Below are 19,065 nucleotides of genomic sequence, written 5' to 3'. Positions count from 1 at the left end.
TCTTTGTAGTCTGGGCTTGTTTGTACCCACCCTTCTGGGGAAGGCTTTCCAAGTATTTGAAGGCACTTGGGTGTTGTTATCTTAAGTCTTTGGTCACTGCAGCTATATCTGCTTTAGGGGACACTCCAAGCCCAATAACGCTGTGGCTCTTGTACACTCATAGTGGTACCACCTTGGTGGTCTTGCATAAGATCCTGGAGAATTCCCTGGGTTATCAAACAGACTCTTGTTCTCTTCTTCTCTTCCCTTACTTTCCTCTAAACAAACAGAGTCAGTCTCTCTCTCTGTCTCTCTCTCTCTCTGTGTGTGTGTGTGTGTGTGTTGAGCTGCCTGGAGCTGGGGGAGGGGCGACACAAGCAGCCCTGTGGACACCAGCACTGGGAGTGCACTGGGTCTTGCCCAAGGCCTGCAGTACTGCTGCCTGACTACCACCTATGTTCACTCAAGGCCCAAAGGCTCTACAGTCAGCAGGTAGCAAACCCAGCCAGGCTTGCATCCTTTCGTTCAGGCAGTGAGTTCTCCATGGGTCCAGAGATGCCATTCAGGAGCCAGTGCCTAGAGTTGGGTACATCAGAGATCTACCTAGTGCTCTATTCTGCTGCGGCTAAGCATTAAGCTGGCACCCAAGCTGTAAGACAAAGTCCTTCCCGCTCTTCCGTCCTCTTTTCTCAAGCAGAGGAGTCTTTTCCCATGGCCGCCATCGCCCCAGGCCCATGGTGAGTGCTGCCTGGCTACCACTGATGTTCACTCAAGGCCCAAGGGCTCTTCATTCAGCTCATGGTGAATGCTGCCAGTTCTGAGTCTCTCCCTTAAGGCCTTGGGGCTCCCCTCTAACCCAGGGCAGGTCCAGGAAAGTTTTCCAGGAGCCAAGGCCTGGAATCTGGGACCCCAGGAGCCTACTTAGTGCTCTACCCCACTGTGTCAAGCTGGTACCCAAGTTGCAACACAGAGTCCCCTTTATTCTTACCTCTTCTTTCCTCAAGCAGAAGGGGTCTCTCTCCATAGCCACCACAGTTGGTAATGTGCTGGGTCACCCCTGAAGCCAGCATGTCTCCAAGTCTCACCCAGGGCCCACAGCAAGTACTGCCTGGCTATCCCTCCTGGTTGTTCAGGGGCCAAGGGCTCTTTAGTCAGCAGGTGATGAGTTCTGCCAAGACTGGGTCCTTCCTTTTAAGACAGCAGATTTCCTTCTGGCCCAGGGTTTGTTTAGGAGTGTTGTCTGTGAGGTAGGGCCTGGAATGGGGGCCTCAGGACTCTGCCTGGTGCCCTCTCCTACTGTGGCTAAGCTGGTAGTTGCAAGACAAGGTCCTCTTTACTCTCTCCACTCTTGTATTTGAACAGAGGGAAGGCATCTCTGTTGGAGCTACAAGCTGAGCTGAGCTGCCTGGGTTTGGGAGAGGGGTGATGTAAGCATTCCCTTGGCTGCCCTGGCTGTCTCACTAGGTCCACCCCAAGTCCACTGGCTCTGAGCCCAGCACAGCACCAGGACTTACCCAGAAACTGCAGTCCTTGTGGGCCTAGACTGCCTTTCAAGTTTATTTAGGACCTCAGGGCACTTTAGCTCTTGGTGGTGGGGCTTGCTGGAACTCAAGTTTCAACAGCTGGGATGGGTGATTTACCTCTGGCTAGGTCTGTTCTAAGTTCTCCATCCTTGAGCACCAGCTGAGCTCTGCCCTGTGTTGCTTTCTGCTATGACAGGGCAGCATTTAGTCCTAATGCAAAGTCCCATAATCACTGTGCTGTCCGTCCCCCAAATGCAGATTTTCTTTGCACACCACGGGGCCACTGCCAGGAGGTGAAGGAAGGGTGGTATAGGTAATTCAAGACAGTTTTTCCTACCCGCTTCAGTGCCTCTTTCCTTAATATGATGTTAAGACCAGGTATTGTGATCACTTACCTGATTTTCAGTTCTTATGAAGGTGCTTTTTTGTATGGATGATTGTTCAAGTTGGTGTTCCAATAGGGGGGACGATCCCTGGAGGCCTCCATTCAGCCATCTTGCTCCACCTCCAGTTCTCAAGCTAGTTCTTTGAAAATCAACTTGGGAAAAGTTTTATACACAGGAACACTTGAATAATTGAACACAAATGTTCATTGTAGTTCAGAATTAGTAGAATATTCAACAGGTTACCATTGGCATGTGGGAAGCAAGAGAGCACTGTGGCTAGAAGGTATTGTTTTAGAGGGAAACCTGAAATGGACTGCAATATTCCTGCTGCTATGCTGACTCAAAAAAAAAATTTCACAAAGTAGGCAATTGTCAGGGTTTCTAGCAGTCTCTTTGAGCCTTGTTAAAGAAATTGTTAATCTCATTCATACCCACCAACTCCTAGACCTCCATATCTTAAGATTTGGATTACTGTTGTAGCTTAACTGTTCTCCCTGCATATAATCCCCATATTTAGACTGTCTCTTCAATTAGCCACATATTGCAAGTTCATTTTCCTCCTCTGGCTTCCTAACAACCATCAGCCATTCTCCAATAGATACCAACCAGGTGTCCTTGTGATTCAGTTCAACCGTGACACTGTTTACCTGGAGATAGCATCAGATTTCCCATAGGATAAGGGCTGAGTAAGATTGCTACCACTTCAGATGCCAATTACAAGCCCCAGGTTGTTACCTGTGCTTCTCACAACTTCACCTTGAGTTGGATTAATTTGCTAGAAGGACTCACAGAACTCAGGGGCATACTTTACTTTTGTTTGCCTACTTACTATAAAGGATATCAGAAAGGATACAGATGAACAGCCAGATGGAAAAGATGCACATAGGGCAAGGCATGTGGGAAGGGGCTTGCAGCTTCCATGCTGTTTCCAGGTGCACTACCCTCCAGGCACCTCTATGTGTTCGGCAACCTGGAAGCTCTTCAAACTCTGTTCATTGGGTTTTTATGGTGACCTCATTATATAGGCATGATTGATTAAATCATGGGTCATTGGTGATAAACTCACCTTCAGCCTCTCTCCTCTCCTTGGAGGTTGGGGAGCGGGGCTGAAAGTCTCAACCCTCTAATCGAAACTTGGTCTTTCTGGTGACTAGCCCCGTCTTGAAGCTCCCTAGGGCCTCCCAGCCACCAGTCATCTCATTATCATATAAAAGACACTCAGCACTTCCAGAGATTCCAAGGGTTTTAAGAGCAATGTATCAGGAATCAGGAGCAGAGACCAAATATATATTTATCACAATACCCTTGAATTATTGTATTGAGTACTTAGTGTGGAATACCTGGTCTATATGTCTTTCTCCTTTTTGAAAAGGTCAAAAGGCAATTGTTGAATCCTCAGCACCTGATACTAAGATGGCAGATAGTAGATGTGCACTAAATGTTTATTGGATTGATTACCTGCCCCACCTACTTTCTCTTTCTGAAATACCCTTACTTCTTTTGTCTATGCAAATTCTGTGCCTCCTTTAGAACTCACCTGTTCAATGAAGTATATTTCTTGCTTTGCAGTCCATGCTAATTTCTGAACTCTTACTGTATTCATATGCTGTGCCACACAGCAAACTCTAAGGAATCTACAGCAATGACGTAAGTGTCCAAAGCATTTCTGTAATACGTTAATTAATATGGAAACAAAATTACTAATTAACCTGTTAAAAACAAATATTTACTCAGTACTTGCTGTGGTAAGGCACTGTGCTAGTCTTTAAGGGGACATAGGTAAATACTTCCTTCAAGGAGCTTACAGTTTAGTAAGAGGGATAAAACACACAACAGATAAGTGGTGAGTTTCATAAGGGGTGTATTTTGAGAGTTCATATTAGGCTAGTTAGAGAGTAAAGGTTTGTGGATTTGATTACTATTGGGTAAAATTTAAACTACATAAAGTAGGCATTATTAGTCCTGTGTTATTGATGAGAAAAAATGACACCCAGAGAATTTAAGGATTGTGACCAACTCATAATGATTGATAACTGATAGAGCTGAAATTTAAACCTAGTAAGTCTGCCTGCGGAATCTCTTCCTTTAATCACAACATCAGAGTTTAGAGGTGGTACTGATAAGAGTTAGCAACACTGGGCCGGGCACGGTGGCTCATGACCGTAATCCCAGCACTTTGGGAGGCTGAGGTGGGCAGATCATAAGGTCAAGAGATCTAGACCATGCTGGCCAACATGGTGAAACCTTGTCTCTACTAAAAATAGAAAAATTACCTGGGCGTGGTGGTGGTGCGCCTGTAGTCCCAGCTACTTGGGAGGCTGAGGCAGGAGAATTGCTTGAACCTGGAGGCGGAGGTTGCAGTGAGCCGAGATTGTGCCACTGCACTCCAGCCTGGCAACAGAGCAAGACTCCATCTCAAAAAAAAAAAAAAAAAAAAAAAAGCAATACTGATTGGATATGGGGAATAATGAAGTAGAGCAGGAAAAAGTGACATCAGAGATGGCCTGAATGATGTGATTAAGAAAGTGATAGTGCTATTGATAACATAGAGCACATGATAAGACATAAGAGTACGAGGAAAAATCAGTTAATTTGGGGCATACTGATTTTTAGATACCAGTGGGGAGGGGACATCTAGCAGTTAGAAATGTCAGACTGGATGTGAAATGCAGTTCAAGATAGGGGAAACCTGAATGGCCACAAAATATCTAAAAGCATGTCTAACCTTAGTAGGAACTGTGGAAATAGAAGTTAAAACATGAGCTACCTCATGTTTTACTCAACTGCTAGATTGGAGGGGAATAAGAATTCTTATACAGTACTAGTTTTAGAGCTATTTGGCAATATCTAGTAAAGTTATATCTGCATATACTCAGTAACTCAGAAATTTCATTTTTAGGTAGCTGCCTTAGAGAATCTCTTATGTGCAAGAATGTTCATTGCAATGGTGTCTGTAAAGGTGAAAAATGTTTAATGTTCATTATAATTAGAGAATAGATAAATCATGGTATACAATAGACTATTATGCAGTAAAGTGAACTATATCTTCATCTATCAACATGGATAAATCTCAGAAACATAATGTAGACTGAAAGATGAAAGTTGCCTTTTGTTACTATTGATGAAAAAAGTAAAAACCTACATCATTCAGCCGGGCGTGGTGGCTTATGCCTGTAATCCCAGCACTTTAGGAGGCCGAGGCAGGTGGGTCACTTGAAGTCGGGAGTTTGAGACCAGCCTGACCAACATGGTGAAACCCTGTCTCTACTAAAAATATAAAATTAGCCGGGCGCGGTGGCCCATGCCTGTAATCCTAACTACTTGGGAGGCTGAGGCAGGAGAATCACTTGAACCCGGGAGGCGGAGGTTGCAGTGAACTGAGATTGCGCCATCACACTCCAGCCTGGGCAACGAAAGTGAAACTCCATCCCCCGCCCCCACCCCCCACCAAAAAAAAAACACCTGCATCATTCATATGTGTGTGTTAATTTTTTCACATGGGCATATACACATAGAGGATTGTGAATTGGAAAAATACATGATATTCTTGTTTTATCTGTCCCCTCTCTCCCCCTTTTGTTGCTTGGGTATTTTAAAGCATATCTCAGAGATCATGTTTCTAACATATACAGACTTAAACACACATACACGTGCATGTGCAGCCTGAGTATTTCCACACAAATTAAAGTTAATAATCCTGAATAATATATCTAAGACTAGTTTTCTGTTAAATTTTTTTCAGTTATCTCAAAGTTGTCTTTTTTTTAATTTTTATTTTTGAGATTCAGTCTTGCCCTTTCATCCAAGCTGGAGTGCAGTGGTGCAGTCTTGGCTCACTGCAGCCTCCACCTCCCAGGTTCAAGTGATTCTCCTCCCTCAGCCTCCTGAGTAGCTGGGATTACAGGCACCTGACTAATTTTTGTATTTTTAGTAGAGATGGGGTTTCACCATGTTGGCCAGGCTGGTCTTGAACTCCTGACCTCAAATGATCTGTCAGCCTTGGCCTCCCAAAGTACTGGGATTGCAGGCGTAAGCCATCCAGCCCTGTCAAAGTTGTCTTTTTTTTTTTTTTATAGTTGGTTGTTTAAAGATTCCAATGAAGTCTACACGTTGCACTTGGCTTAATGTCTGTATAAGAGTCTCTTTTAAGGAGTGATTTTTGTTATTTGTTTTAAACGAAAGTGTTAGGATTTTATTTTTATTTTTTTGTAGGTTAGAACCATCAGAGAGCCTTGAGGAAAACCAGCGGAACCTCCTTCAGATGACTGAAAAGTTCTTCCATGCCATCATCAGTTCCTCCTCAGAATTCCCCCCTCAACTTCGAAGTGTGTGCCACTGTTTATACCAGGTATGCTTACAGTTAGAGATTACCATTATTAATCTAAAGTTAAATTATGAAGAATGCTTTATCAAAGAAGGATCTAGCTGCTGATGGTGTGTGGTTAACTATAATACTGAGTCAGTTTGGATGAATAATACATTGAGAATTGTTGTTGGAATTGTCTTTGAAAAAAACTTAAATATTACTTAGGCAACAGTTTGAAGTAAGAGAATACTTTAAAATACTAAATTTTACTTGCATTGGGAGCAAGTTTAAAATGCAGTGAATCCATTGGGTATGATGGATGTGGCTGAAATGAACATATTATGGATTTTTGTTGTTGTCATCTATTAACCTAAATTATTTACAGGGTATTTCACAGTTGAGGCGGGTCTCCTCCTTGCTTTTTGCATTGTGAATTGCTTGATCATCTGTGATTTTGGTTTCTTCATTAATGTATAATTAGTTTGTGTCAGGTTTTCCCAGGATAGACTGATTGTTCTGTTTACTTTATGTAGCATGTTTCTTAAAAGAGATACTGCATCATCATTCAGACCAAATTATTAGACCTTCTAACACTAGCACTGCAAGTAATGCGTCTGAACTCAGAAAATAGCCATAGTCATGGCCTTCTTTTTTAGGGAATTCGGTCTGTGTTCTTTTATGTCTTCTACTGTGTTTTTGAATTGCACATTGCAGTTTTAGGAATTATTTATTCCAAGGGAGGTCCTGCAAATGCATATTAGCCTTTTGGAAACTATGATTCTGGAAGAAACATTAGTGGGTCTGGAATTTGGGATAGGGGTGGATATAAGGGAAATACACAGTTATCAAAACCCATGTCTTTGTGTCTCTCTCTTTGCAGAGTCATCGCAGCCATTTGCTTTTTTAGCACACGGCTTCAGTTGCTTAGAGACGTTAACAGCATCATTGAAATCACCATTTTAAAAGCTGTTTGAGGCTGCTCTATGTGAATTTTTTCCCCATTGCCATTTTTAAAGATGTATCTGTTCTATCTGTAAAAAAGCTTTTCACAGTATACATAGATGATAAAACATACTTAACCTTGTCTCTCTTAATTTATCATGACTTTTCTGCCTTTACAAAAAGGCTCAAGGAAACTTAGGAAAATCCTGTATAATTTTTTCAACTAGTTAAGTCTGAGTCTAAAGGGTAGTTTAGTTATAATATGAAACTTAATACAGTGAATATCTTCTCAAGTTTGGACTGTATTCAGGTTTCTCTTTAAATTTTATTTAGTAATTGTTCTATTGATGAAACTAGGCAGACAGGAAATAGCACATATTAAAAATAGTCTGGGTCAGCTTCTTGGTTGGCCTAGTAGTAACTGGTTTCAGAGAGCAAGTGGGTTTCTAAAATGACAGAGGCTTTGACTTTAGCTGGTTAAAAGTGAATGGGGGCCGGGCGCGGTGGCTCACGCCTGTAATCCCAGCACTTTGGGAGGCCGAGGCGGGCGGATCACGAGGTCAGGAGATCGAGACCATCCTGGCTAACACGGTGAAACCCCGTCTCTACTAAAAATACAAAAAATTAGCCGGGCGTGGTAGCGGGCGCCTGTAGTCCCAGCTACTCGGGAGGCTGAGGCAGGAGAATGGCATGAACCAGGGAGGCGGAGCTTGCAGTGAGCCGAGATCGCGCCACTGCACTCCAGCCTGGGCGACAGAGCGAGACTCCGTCTCAAAAAAAAAAAAAAAAAAAAAAAAAGTGAATGGGGACTGACTACATGATTACATGGTCTAGGAGATTGTAGTAGAATTTCTTCATGTGGTTGTCATCCTAAAAGAAAAATCTTTTTGTATCATCAGCAAACTTGGAGACCGTTTTGAGACCATGATTCTAATAATGTAAAAGGAACAGGTCTTAGCACTTATTTAGTACTTAGGAAATATTTAATGAAGAAATAAATTTCCCATCCCTCCCACCTAAGTAAACAAGATTCTTGCCAGCTTTCACAGCTAAGAAAGGAGGAAAATAGTGAAAATAGATTTTTAAACACTATATGTGGTGATTATTAAACAGTATGTTATGCTTTTTAGAGCACTTCACAGTGAAATATCCTATATTATTTTAATAACAAACCTGGTTTATTATGTTAAAATTTCACATAAAATTATTATCTTTAAAAACATGAATTAAAGGTGGTATCAGTGCATTGTTTAAGTATTAGGTAAAAGCATTGTTGAAGAGCAGAGACAGCATGCTGTGTTGTTATTAAATAAGGCTTTATTTTTTAATTAGTAACTGGTAACAGGGAATGTTACATTTACTGATTAGAAAGAAAGATAGGAAAAAAGCTTTGGTCCAAGATAGTATTTTATTGAGTCTGCTTCCCAAACCTAGTTTATTTCTTTTGGTTTGCTCTTTTGTTTTTATTCATCTTCCCTCTTCTGGCTTTTTCTTGCCCCTTTGCCTTTGGCAGTAACAGAAAGGTACCTTCCTGCTCTTCTGTGTCCTGCCTGGAGGGATAGTACTCCCTTTGGGACCTACTGGGGAAATGTTGAAAGGGAAGTGAGTATATTGCTAGCTAATAAACTTCCCTGGACTTTAGCTCCTTTTTTGAGTTCATATCTTGGCCTTTAAGCCTTTTCAAATCATGCGTTAACCAGCTCTATTACTTTATATACCTTCCTTCCTTAGTTGACTGGATTAAGGTTATTTAAGAATAGCCAACTGTGAACATGTGTCAGATTTATAATTAAATCATTTTCTCATGTGTTGTTTTCACTTCTCCTGATGGTTTTAGGATAAAGATAAAATGATTCCCAAAGTGGATATTCTCGTATGGTGAGAGAATTCTAAGAACTAATTTATGATTCTAAATAAATCTCACCCTTTTTCAGTAAATCTGCTTCTCCAAACTGAAGTAGTTTACACACATTTTTAAGGCTATAAATGATAGTTATATACCATTGTTACTAATACATTTGTATATAGTCTAAAGTTTGAAACAAAGCTCTGTGAGCTAAGGGGCTGTGTCTTGTTGTTTTACTGCTATTTCCCAATGCCTAGAATGGTATTTGACCTGTAGGTACACAGTAACTCTTTGGATGGATGAATGGGTGGGTGGATGAATGGATGTCTAACTAACTTAAAGCCCAAGTTATGGGTTATGGTGTTGGATGTCCAGAATTCCCAGAATAAGATGCCATCTATTTGTGGATTAAATAATTCTAACATGGTTTTAAAAATATTTTTAAAATAATTATTCTGCCTAGGCTAGTCCAATCAAGAGTCTTTTAATTTTGAAAGAAATCTTTGGTCTAGAAAGAGCTCTGAGAGATGAAACCAATATGTGCCTGGAGTTTTGGGGGTTTTTTAGGTGGCTTTTTTTTTTTTTTTTATAGATATTTTGATAAATGGTCAACTGTAATATGTGAAAAGTTTTAAGCAGGCCTACAGTTTTGTTCTGTAATTTTCTCTGCAGTTTCTTCACTTTAATAATATTAATGCTTCTTACTAGTTGAGCTGATAACCTTCTTCTCCCAAATGTTGCAGAGCTTTTAACCTCCTCTGATTAGAACCATTTCAGGAAGTAGCCTGCAAACATTGAAAAATATGTGAAATGTTAAGAGTAATCTTTTTTAGAGAGAGAGGTCTTTAATTCAGAATTTCTGAAGTGAATTTTTATATTTATCCATATAATTTTTATTTCTTTATTCAGTAGGATCATAATTAAATGCCAGGTGTTGGAAAAAGAACTTAAAGTCAATTGAAGGATACACAGAGAAGAATTTTACATACCAAGAAAAAATTATGTAGACACAAATGTTTTTAGTGTGTGATCTACTTGTAATGAATATTTTATATTACATTTCTCAAAAGCTAGGAATTAACCAAAATGTAAATATTTAATATCCTCAAATTCACTTGGAGAGAGTTTTTCTGTGATTCATAGCCAGAAATAGTAGACATGATTGGGTCTCAACATTTCTTGCTGTTTTAGTGCTTGGCTTAAAAATGTAATAAAAATTAAAACCCAGAATTAAAATTCATTCCTCAAAATTCAGTTGATTTCTAATTTTTTGTTGATTCCATTTGTGTTACATTTTATGGTGTAATTTTATGTACAAGCCAACATTGTTTTTGTTGCTGTATGTAGTCGGTGCTGTGACTTGTTTGTGCTCATCTCTGTTCTGTAGGCAACTTGCCACTCCCTACTGAATAAAGCTACAGTAAAAGAAAAAAAGGAAAACAAAAAATCAGTAAGTTTGGAGAACTTTTTATTAGCTGTTTCTTTCAAAGCAAAACAAAAATCTTTTGCTGTTTGTTAAGAATATCTTCACTTCAGCCTATTTGACCTTCACTGTAAAATCATTCTACTAATTCTGGCACAAAATAGCTTTCATTTCAATTAACCCTGGAATTAAGTTACATTGAAACATTCTCTGTGTTCCTTTGGTTTGATTTATCCCAAAGGCAATTTGTGGGCATTTGTTGCATTGGATATCCTTGGTCTAATTTTATTATTGTTACTTTTTAAATTATAAATGAATGCAAAGAAACTTAATTTCAAGGCCTTAGGAAACGCTGACTGTCTTCATTCTTGCTTCTTGTTTGAAGGTAATGTGAGTGGTTTTTTTTCCCAGAGATGACAGTGTTTCTTAATTGTTAGAAGTATATGGTGGGAAAGAGTCACTTTCTAAATCTTACCTAAAAGTTGCTAAATTTTATTTTTTTACTCTTCATATTTTTATCTAGGCAGTCTCAGGCATAATTTAGATATTTGTGCATAGATTATAGAAATTTTAATGGTAAAACTACTTTTACCTCAAAAAAATAAGAGGTAAATGATAAGATAATACTTTTGAGATAAAAGAAAACTGAGTTCATACTTGTAGAAAAACACATCATTCTGCAAACATAATGTGAATATACTATCTGCTTCTATGAACTTGCCTTGATTTATTTAAAAGGAAGAAAATTATGAGAGTCGTAATTATTTTCTTCCAGTGAATGGAATTTGTCCAAAATATAATATGCATTCATTTTACATTTGCCATTATCTGTCACAGTGACTTATCAGGCTGAGCCCTGTCTTTGTTCATATAATCCAAATGATTGTAGAGTAAGATGTAAAGAAAACTAAGTAGGTAGTTTTCTTAAAAGGGTGTAATTTAGAATACAGTGTTCATCTGGTTTCATCTTTCATTCCTTATTTAAACTTTACATATAATAAAAGCTTTATGGCTGGGCACAGTGGCTCATACCTGTAATCCCGGCACTTTGGGAGACCAAGGTGGGAGTATCTCTTGAGCCCAAGAGTTAAAGACCAGCTTGGGCAACATAGCGAGTCGTCTCTACAAATAATTTTTTTTTTTTTTTTTAATTAGCCAGGCGTGGTGGTGTACTCCTGTAGTCCCAGCTACTCGGGAGGCTGAGGCAGGAGGATTGCTTGAGCCCAGGTGGTTGAGGCTGCAGTGAGCTGTGATTGTATCACTGTACTCCACCATGAGTGACAGAGTAAGACCCTGTCTCACACACACACACACACAAAAAACGAAAAAGCTTTACATATAAGTTTCTAAGCTGTACATATAAGTTATCTAAGCTTTAAATATAGATTTTTAAAATTCAAATCAAAATTTAAATTTGTAGACATATACTTTTGTTGTGTCCATTGAAGATTTTATTTTTGATTATATTAAGTAAATTTGACTAGCTATGATCAAATTGATTGGATTATAAAGACGTTTCTAATGCTTCAGCCTTCTAATTCTCAGCATATGTGAGTTTAACATAATGTACACCATCATTGTTGAAATTAATTTGCTGCTTCTAACACTCTTGTTCAGTGTTATACTAATGCCATTTTGTAGTGTATCACATAATTAAAATTCAGGCTTTCTGTGTTTCTCTAGAGCATGTTTTCTAGCCTTTCTAACACTGCTTTATTTATTAAGATTATGTCTAAAATTGTTTCTTGAAATGTTTCTTTTTCTACTAGAGTTATTTTCAAAAAAATTTTTTTTAATTTCTGGGTAACGCTAAGTTTTGGAATGTATTTCTCAGCACAGGTAATATGAGCTCCTCATGGAAACAAGGGGAATCTAATTGGTAATTCGAGATATTTTAGAGTACATTCCAAAGTATGAAGACAGTATACTCATAAATTTAAAATGTTGTTTTATGGAGTTGTGTGCCTTAACAAAACCTAATGATATTTAAGAGCAAGCTGACTTTCTTTTTGGGTGTATATGTCATGGATTGGAATATGTAAAATATAGAGAGAAGATCTGGCTTCTAGTATATAGCTGTGTAGTCACATTACAAATAACTGTTTATTATTCTCAAATATATAGTGTATAATGAGGTTTATATAATGAGGTTTACTTTGAAAGTTAACTGTCTGCCTAACTCAGGGAGAATGCAGTAACTAAGTATATATGGGTAGTAATGCTCTTGCTGCAGTGTAGTTTATGACTACATGCATTCGCGTTATGTAGTCAGCTTTTACCAAGGGAAGAAAGGGTACATTTGGCTGATAACTGGTCTCAACACACAGACTGGCCCAAGTTTGACCTTTTATGCAGAATGTCTTTTGGATCCAAATTAGATTTTTATGGATTAAAAAAAACACTAGAGCATGTATGTATTATGAGGTAAAATTACATTGATGTCAATTAGTGGTGAATGAAAAAAAACAGTCCTTTTATAAGTTGACTTACGAAACTTGTTATGTAGCATTTTTATTGGTTTTTAAAATCAGTTTTTAGTTCCAAAATTATATTGATTCTGCCATCAGTGATACATATATTTATATGATACATGAAACAGTATGTGTTCCTGAGGTGTCGATATTTTGGGTTTTGACATGAATTATTTTTAAAGATGTGGAAGATGGTAAAAGTGTAGTACTTTTCGTAAAGTTTACAATATGCTTTTGGGAAATCACTCACTTTTTCATTAAATTCTGATGCTGAGTACCATTAAATCAGGTGTAAATATGAGTCACATTTTAAAACTTCTTTGTCCTAGAGAAAACCGGTAAATAGCTACTTTCAAAGAAGTATTTTGTCTAATTGATGATAACCATTACAAATTTCCTTGTTCCTTCTCCACTCCCAGTGCTTCATTTTACTAGCATAAAAAATAAAACAGTATTTTGAAAGCTCTCCATGTGTTTCACAGCAGGTTAACATTTTATAAACTAACTGGTTCTTTGAAAATTAAACTATGGGTTTTAGTTTTGTAAAAACTTTTAGAATTTTAATGAGTTAAACGTATGAGATGCTAATTCTTTTAAAATAATCTATTTTAAAATAATTATAAAGCAGTTTTTAATCCTTTTCCCTCCTGCCAACTCACTCCTTAAAGGCTTTAAAATGTTATAGGTTTCTTTTGTCTGCCTTTATTTATTTATTTATTTTGAGACAGTCTCTCTGTCACCCAGACTGGAGTGCAGTGGCACGATGGCTCACTGCAACCTCCACCTCCTGGGTTTAAGCGATTCTCCTGCCTTAGCCTTCCAGGTAGCTGGGATTACAGGTGTGGCTCCACCATGTCCAGCTAATTTTTGTATTTTTAGTAGAGATGGGGTTTTGCCATGTTGGCCAGGCTGGTTTCGAACTCCTAGCCTCAAGTGATCTGCCCGCCTTGGCCTCCCAGAGTGCTGGGATTACAGGCGTGAGCCACCACGCCCAGCCAGAGAATTGTCTAAGATTAAAATTTGGGAGTTTTAGAAAACCACTCAGTAGCAATGATGGTCTATTAATATTCTAAAATTATGTGAAGAATTTTTTGTGTGTGAATGCATACATTCATTTTTCTAACCTTTATCAGATTTCAAAGAGGTTCCTCGTCCCCAGAAGGTTCAACACCGTACTGGAATAGTCAAAGCACTGGAATTTTTTCTTAATTTTACGTCTTTCTATAGTTTTAGCTAAAACTTCTGTATCTAATTCCAAATGTATATATTTGAGCTAAAAATAAATGGTATTTAGGTTTTAAAGCCATTCTAATAAAGCAGCTATATTTAGTCACCTTCACCAGTTTCCCCTTATTTAAGGGTTAAGGTTGTTCTTCATGCAATAAACACTGTAACATAAAGAAAGCTTCCTGAACTATGTGTAGTGTAACTGAAGATGGAACTATATTAGTTACAACTGACCTCTTTTTATCACCTCTTACAAATATTTTCTCTAAAATCTAGTTTTTACTAACTTCCTGTTAGAGATTATAGAAAGCTATTTTGAGGTTATAAGCAGTGATAACGCATTTAAAATGTGGACTGCATGAAGCACTACATTGAACAAGATGAAGTGAAATAATCCCCATTTTTTCCAGAGTTAATCTGGAGTCAGCCTGTCATAATTTGTGTCATAATTTCCTGTCATAAATTATGACAGGAAATATTTATTGAAGCATTGTGAAAAAAATAGCTACGTGATATTCCGCATGTAAATCTGGGTCCCCTCCCACGAATATCCTTTGAAATGAAGGTTTATCCTTGAAATCACAGAATATTGAGTGGAATGCTACAGTTTTGTAGTCACTGCTACTTTAAACAGCAGTTTAGCCACACTAAGCAAGAATAGCTGTAGAGATTAAAATGTTACCTTAAGTGTTCTTTAAAAATGAGCATATATAGTATATATAAAAATGTAAATTGCAAAATATAATTTTCATCTATAACATGATTTAAAGCAGGGGACTCTGGAAAGGGATGGGAGCTGAACCAGTTTTGTAGCACTCTTCCCGAGCTAAGGTACCTTTTTATCTTAATGTAGAATGTTTTATAAAGGGAAAATCATCCATTTTAAATATTGGGTTCACTTTGCTTTTCAGGCTGGACAACCATTTCTTGAGTTCTTAAATTATTTTTATTTGACAGAATTATAAATTGAGGTAGACATAGGGGTTCTCTCTTCTGGTGAGATCCTTTTTTCTTTTAGGTCCCCAAGAATTCCCATCCCTCCATGGTTTAAATAATAGGTAGGTTCTTGTATTATAAAGGAAGCTGTGAAGAAAAGGAACTGGCAGTAACATTTCTTGTAAGTAAGTTTTTTTTTTTTCTCAGTAAGAATCTAAGATTTTATTTTGTATATGGCAAGCATTTTTTCTTAAATTCAGTTGTAACTGGTACACAACAAAATGTAAATATGTACTATCAGGTATAGGATGTTTTGGGGGTGTGCTGTTGAAAATTTAGTTTCACGTTATAAAGTTGACCACACTTTCATGTCTGTTAATCTTAGTAAATTATGATCATCTTTGTGTGAAAAATTTGGTCTGCTTTCATTACTCATCAAACATGCAGTATAAGTGATGATACAGTGAAGATCTTTTTTCAGGTTTCTTCTACCCATCTCATCCATGAGGTTTTTCTTTCCTCTGAGATACCTTAATTGTACTTTAATATGATATAAGACTAGAATTGAGAGGAAACTTTATTTTCTCATGTTTTGGGAGAAGAAAAAAATAGAAATATGTCATTCATGAGGACTGATCGATTCAGAGTTTTTGTGCAAAGTTTGACCTTTGAACTCTTTGTTTTCATGTCTTTATATTAATTCAAACCTTATACTCAATTCTCAACTCCTTGTTTTTAGGTGGTTAGCCAGCGTTTCCCTCAGAACAGCATCGGTGCAGTAGGAAGTGCCATGTTCCTCAGATTTATCAATCCTGCCATTGTCTCACCGTATGAAGCAGGGATTTTAGATAAAAAGCCACCACCTAGAATCGAAAGGGGCTTGAAGTTAATGTCAAAGGTGAATTATTTTGATAATCTAGCTATCTTAAATTCCCCTTCCAACTAAATTTTCAGCTTTTCTTACAGTACTTCCTCTTACATTTATATTTGAAATACCCTATGGTTTTCAGTTATGTGCTTTTGTTTTATTTGTTTATATTACAAAGGAATTCATTAGTTAGGTACCTGATGGACCTTATTTTCATGATAAAACATTTTATTATAGCAGATGTCTTGTGTTATGAAGATCATTTTTTGCGTAATCATTCTAGACATTCTGAAACAGACTAGAATGTAGACTATAGGATTTTTTATTTTAAAAGTCATTAAACATTTTTAATATGTATTTTTACATGTAAATATAATAATTATATTTGGGAAGGTTAGAAACACTACCTAAAATAATTTATAGAATGAGGAATGTTTGATTTTTAAGTACTAGCAGAAATTATATCAATGAGAAAATTCATGTTTTTAAAGAATGTCTTAATGTATAGACTTCATACAATAAATAATCTGATTATTTATAACCCTGTTTTATTGTGTAGATACTTCAGAGTATTGCCAATCATGTTCTCTTCACAAAAGAAGAACATATGCGGCCTTTCAATGATTTTGTGAAAAGCAACTTTGATGCAGCACGCAGGTAATTTTCTTGCCACTTACTCAGTTGCTCTGTTTGAATCAAATATTTTCGGTTTCACATAAATCCATGTACCTGTTTTACATGAAGTTCCTGTGTAAGTTTTTTTCTTTTCCTGCTCTAGGTCAAGACATAGCTTGTCTTATTTTATTTTACTATAAAAGACAGTCATGAAATAAATTAATATTTTTTATAATTTGGTAGTGATTTTCATATTTGAAAACCAAGAGGGATTTTTGACATGTCTAATTAAATAAAGGATTTGAGGATGGTACAATATGTGGACAAGGAAGAAGTAGGATTCTTTTTATTTAAAACTAAAACCAAATTGGTATCAATAATACATAACAATGTTTAATAAGGTTTTTTTGATGTTAGAGTATTTGTGATACTTAAATTTGGAAGTGTATCTAAACTAAAATGTTATTCTTTAAACCAAGTAAAACAAACACATAAGATTTTGTTTATGAGGAACTGAACTTTATGATTTTAGAAAACTTTTCTGCTAGATTTCTATAACTAGTTATTTCACTTTATTTCTCTGAGTTATTGGTCTATCTGTAAAGTAGGGATAAACTCTTTGCCTGAGTTGTTTTTAGAGAAAAAAATGAGATAATTCATAAGAAAGCGCTTTGTAAATTTATGTCTGGAATTCTGCTTTTCATGCAGTGTGAATCTAATTGATCCTCATCATCTAAGCTAGTCTTGTACAACTCTCTCTTCCAGTTTATCATCATTGTAGTTGTTACTGACTTTTTTTCTGTTAGAGAAATTGGAGTTGAAAAGGTATATTGCTGAATGACAAGCCATGTTGGAAAGAGAGTGAATGTCAGCATAGGATTCATATTCTGGCACTCTGTGTACCCATACAAAGTTAAAAGGATCAAAGTTTTAATCCTGGCTCTGACCTAGCAGGCTATATATCTTTGGGGAGGTCTTTCGTCTGGACCTTCATTTCCTTATCTGTAAAATACTAGCCTCTTTCCAAAGTTTCATCCATCTTAATTTTGTTGTTGTTTAACTTCAGAGCCTACTTTGAAGCTGAAGCCGGGTATCAGAAATGGAAAGCCAACTTTCTCCTTGTCCTTTTTGCTTTGTCTAATGTCAAGTCACATTGTGGGAACAAGCCCTCCATATTTGTAATCTCAGTTACTTCACAAAGTTACTTCATATAAATTTAATTCAAACATAAGTCTGGGTGTATCTGGTGTTGAAAATTCTAATGACTTTGCATTTTTGAAGGTTTTTCCTTGATATAGCATCTGATTGTCCTACAAGTGATGCAGTAAATCATAGTCTTTCCTTCATAAGTGATGGCAATGTGCTTGCTTTACATCGTCTACTCTGGAACAATCAGGAGAAAATTGGGCAGTATCTTTCCAGCAACAGGTAAGATTTCTCAGTCATGGGGATAGTGAACACTCTCCGTTTAAATTTAGATTAATACAATTATTGGTCATGAATAGTGCTTTTTACTTTGCATCTTCTTGGACTAAGAATTATGGTTTAGAAAGAGAAAGATTCTTTTTTTCAAAAAAATACAAACAAAAGGTTAAGTCGTATTAAATAATCAACAAACCTACCTAGGTTCCAGTGGTCATTATTATTATTTTTTTGTCAGGTTAAGAAATCACAGATTTGCTCTTTGGGTTTTTATGGCTTGCAGATTGTTATAGATCCAAAGAAGTTCAGATTAGCGTTGGCATTTGACTCTGAAGAACAGCCAATTCATAGGAATTCAGTAATTAAAATATTGTCAGTGTTTTAATTCTATGATAAACTCATTCGTGATACTCTAAGTATATGCAAATAAAGCTTTATATAGAAAATACCGGCCTGGCACAGTGGCTTACACCTGTAATCTCAGCACTTTGGGTGGCTGAGGCAGGCAGATCACCTGAGGTCAGGAGTTCGAGATCAGGCTGGCCAACATGGTGAAACCCTGTCTCTACGAAAAATACAAAAATTAGCTGGGCATGGTGGCAGGGGCCTGTAATCCCAGCTACTCGGGAGGCTGAGCCAGGAAAATCACTTGAACCCAGGAGGCAGAGGTTGCAGTGATCCAAGATCGCACAATTGTACTCCAGCCTGGGCCACAAGAGCTAAACTCCATCTCAGAAATTAAAAAAAAAAAACAAAAAACTTAAAAATCGAAATTATTAATTTGGGCATTGTTTCATTAGCTCTTATTAGTCTCTTGTGTAACATAAATTACTTGCTGTCCCATCTAGTTATATAAACTTGTAAAGGGACCAAATTCCTATGTATGAAGAGTTCCTTACAAAGGAAGAATGAGTCCAAATTATTTTTAAATGCCAATAAAAATGATTAGCACATTCACGGGAAAAGTAGTGGACTGTGAAGCTAAGGGTAAGCAATTGGGAGATGGGAGTTTAAATGACAGGGCATTTTAATCTTTTATGAATTATTAATGGATTGAAGTAGACATGGTCCTGAGGTCTTTTTGGTGCTGTTTACAAATCAGCTGACAGTAAAAGGAAAAG

At 37.2% G+C, this 19,065-nt stretch overlaps 1 protein-coding gene across 7 annotated transcripts in view; it reads left to right on the top strand.

Moving 5' to 3' along the window:
• The window catches only part of NF1 (neurofibromin 1), a 283,489-nt gene that overhangs the window by 147,506 nt on the left and 116,918 nt on the right, over positions 1 to 19,065 (top strand). For 4 of the 7 annotated variants that reach the window (XM_001174734.7, XM_054670075.2, XM_054670073.2 and 1 more), the window contains 4 exons: positions 6,101 to 6,236; positions 15,779 to 15,937; positions 16,467 to 16,564; positions 17,804 to 17,950. In XM_001174734.7, the coding sequence (XP_001174734.1) occupies positions 6,101 to 6,236; positions 15,779 to 15,937; positions 16,467 to 16,564; positions 17,804 to 17,950 (540 nt within the window). Of the gene's footprint in view, positions 1 to 6,100; positions 6,237 to 10,369; positions 10,433 to 15,778; positions 15,938 to 16,466; positions 16,565 to 17,803; positions 17,951 to 19,065 lie in introns of all 7 variants that reach the window. The other 3 variants (XM_009432439.5, XM_511395.8, XM_054670071.2) reach the window with 1 other exon arrangement.

This window comes from Pan troglodytes, chromosome 19 (assembly GCF_028858775.2).
Source record: "Pan troglodytes isolate AG18354 chromosome 19, NHGRI_mPanTro3-v2.0_pri, whole genome shotgun sequence".
Classification (NCBI taxonomy): domain Eukaryota; kingdom Metazoa; phylum Chordata; class Mammalia; order Primates; family Hominidae; genus Pan; species Pan troglodytes.
This window is presented reverse-complemented; position numbering and strand designations above follow the sequence as displayed.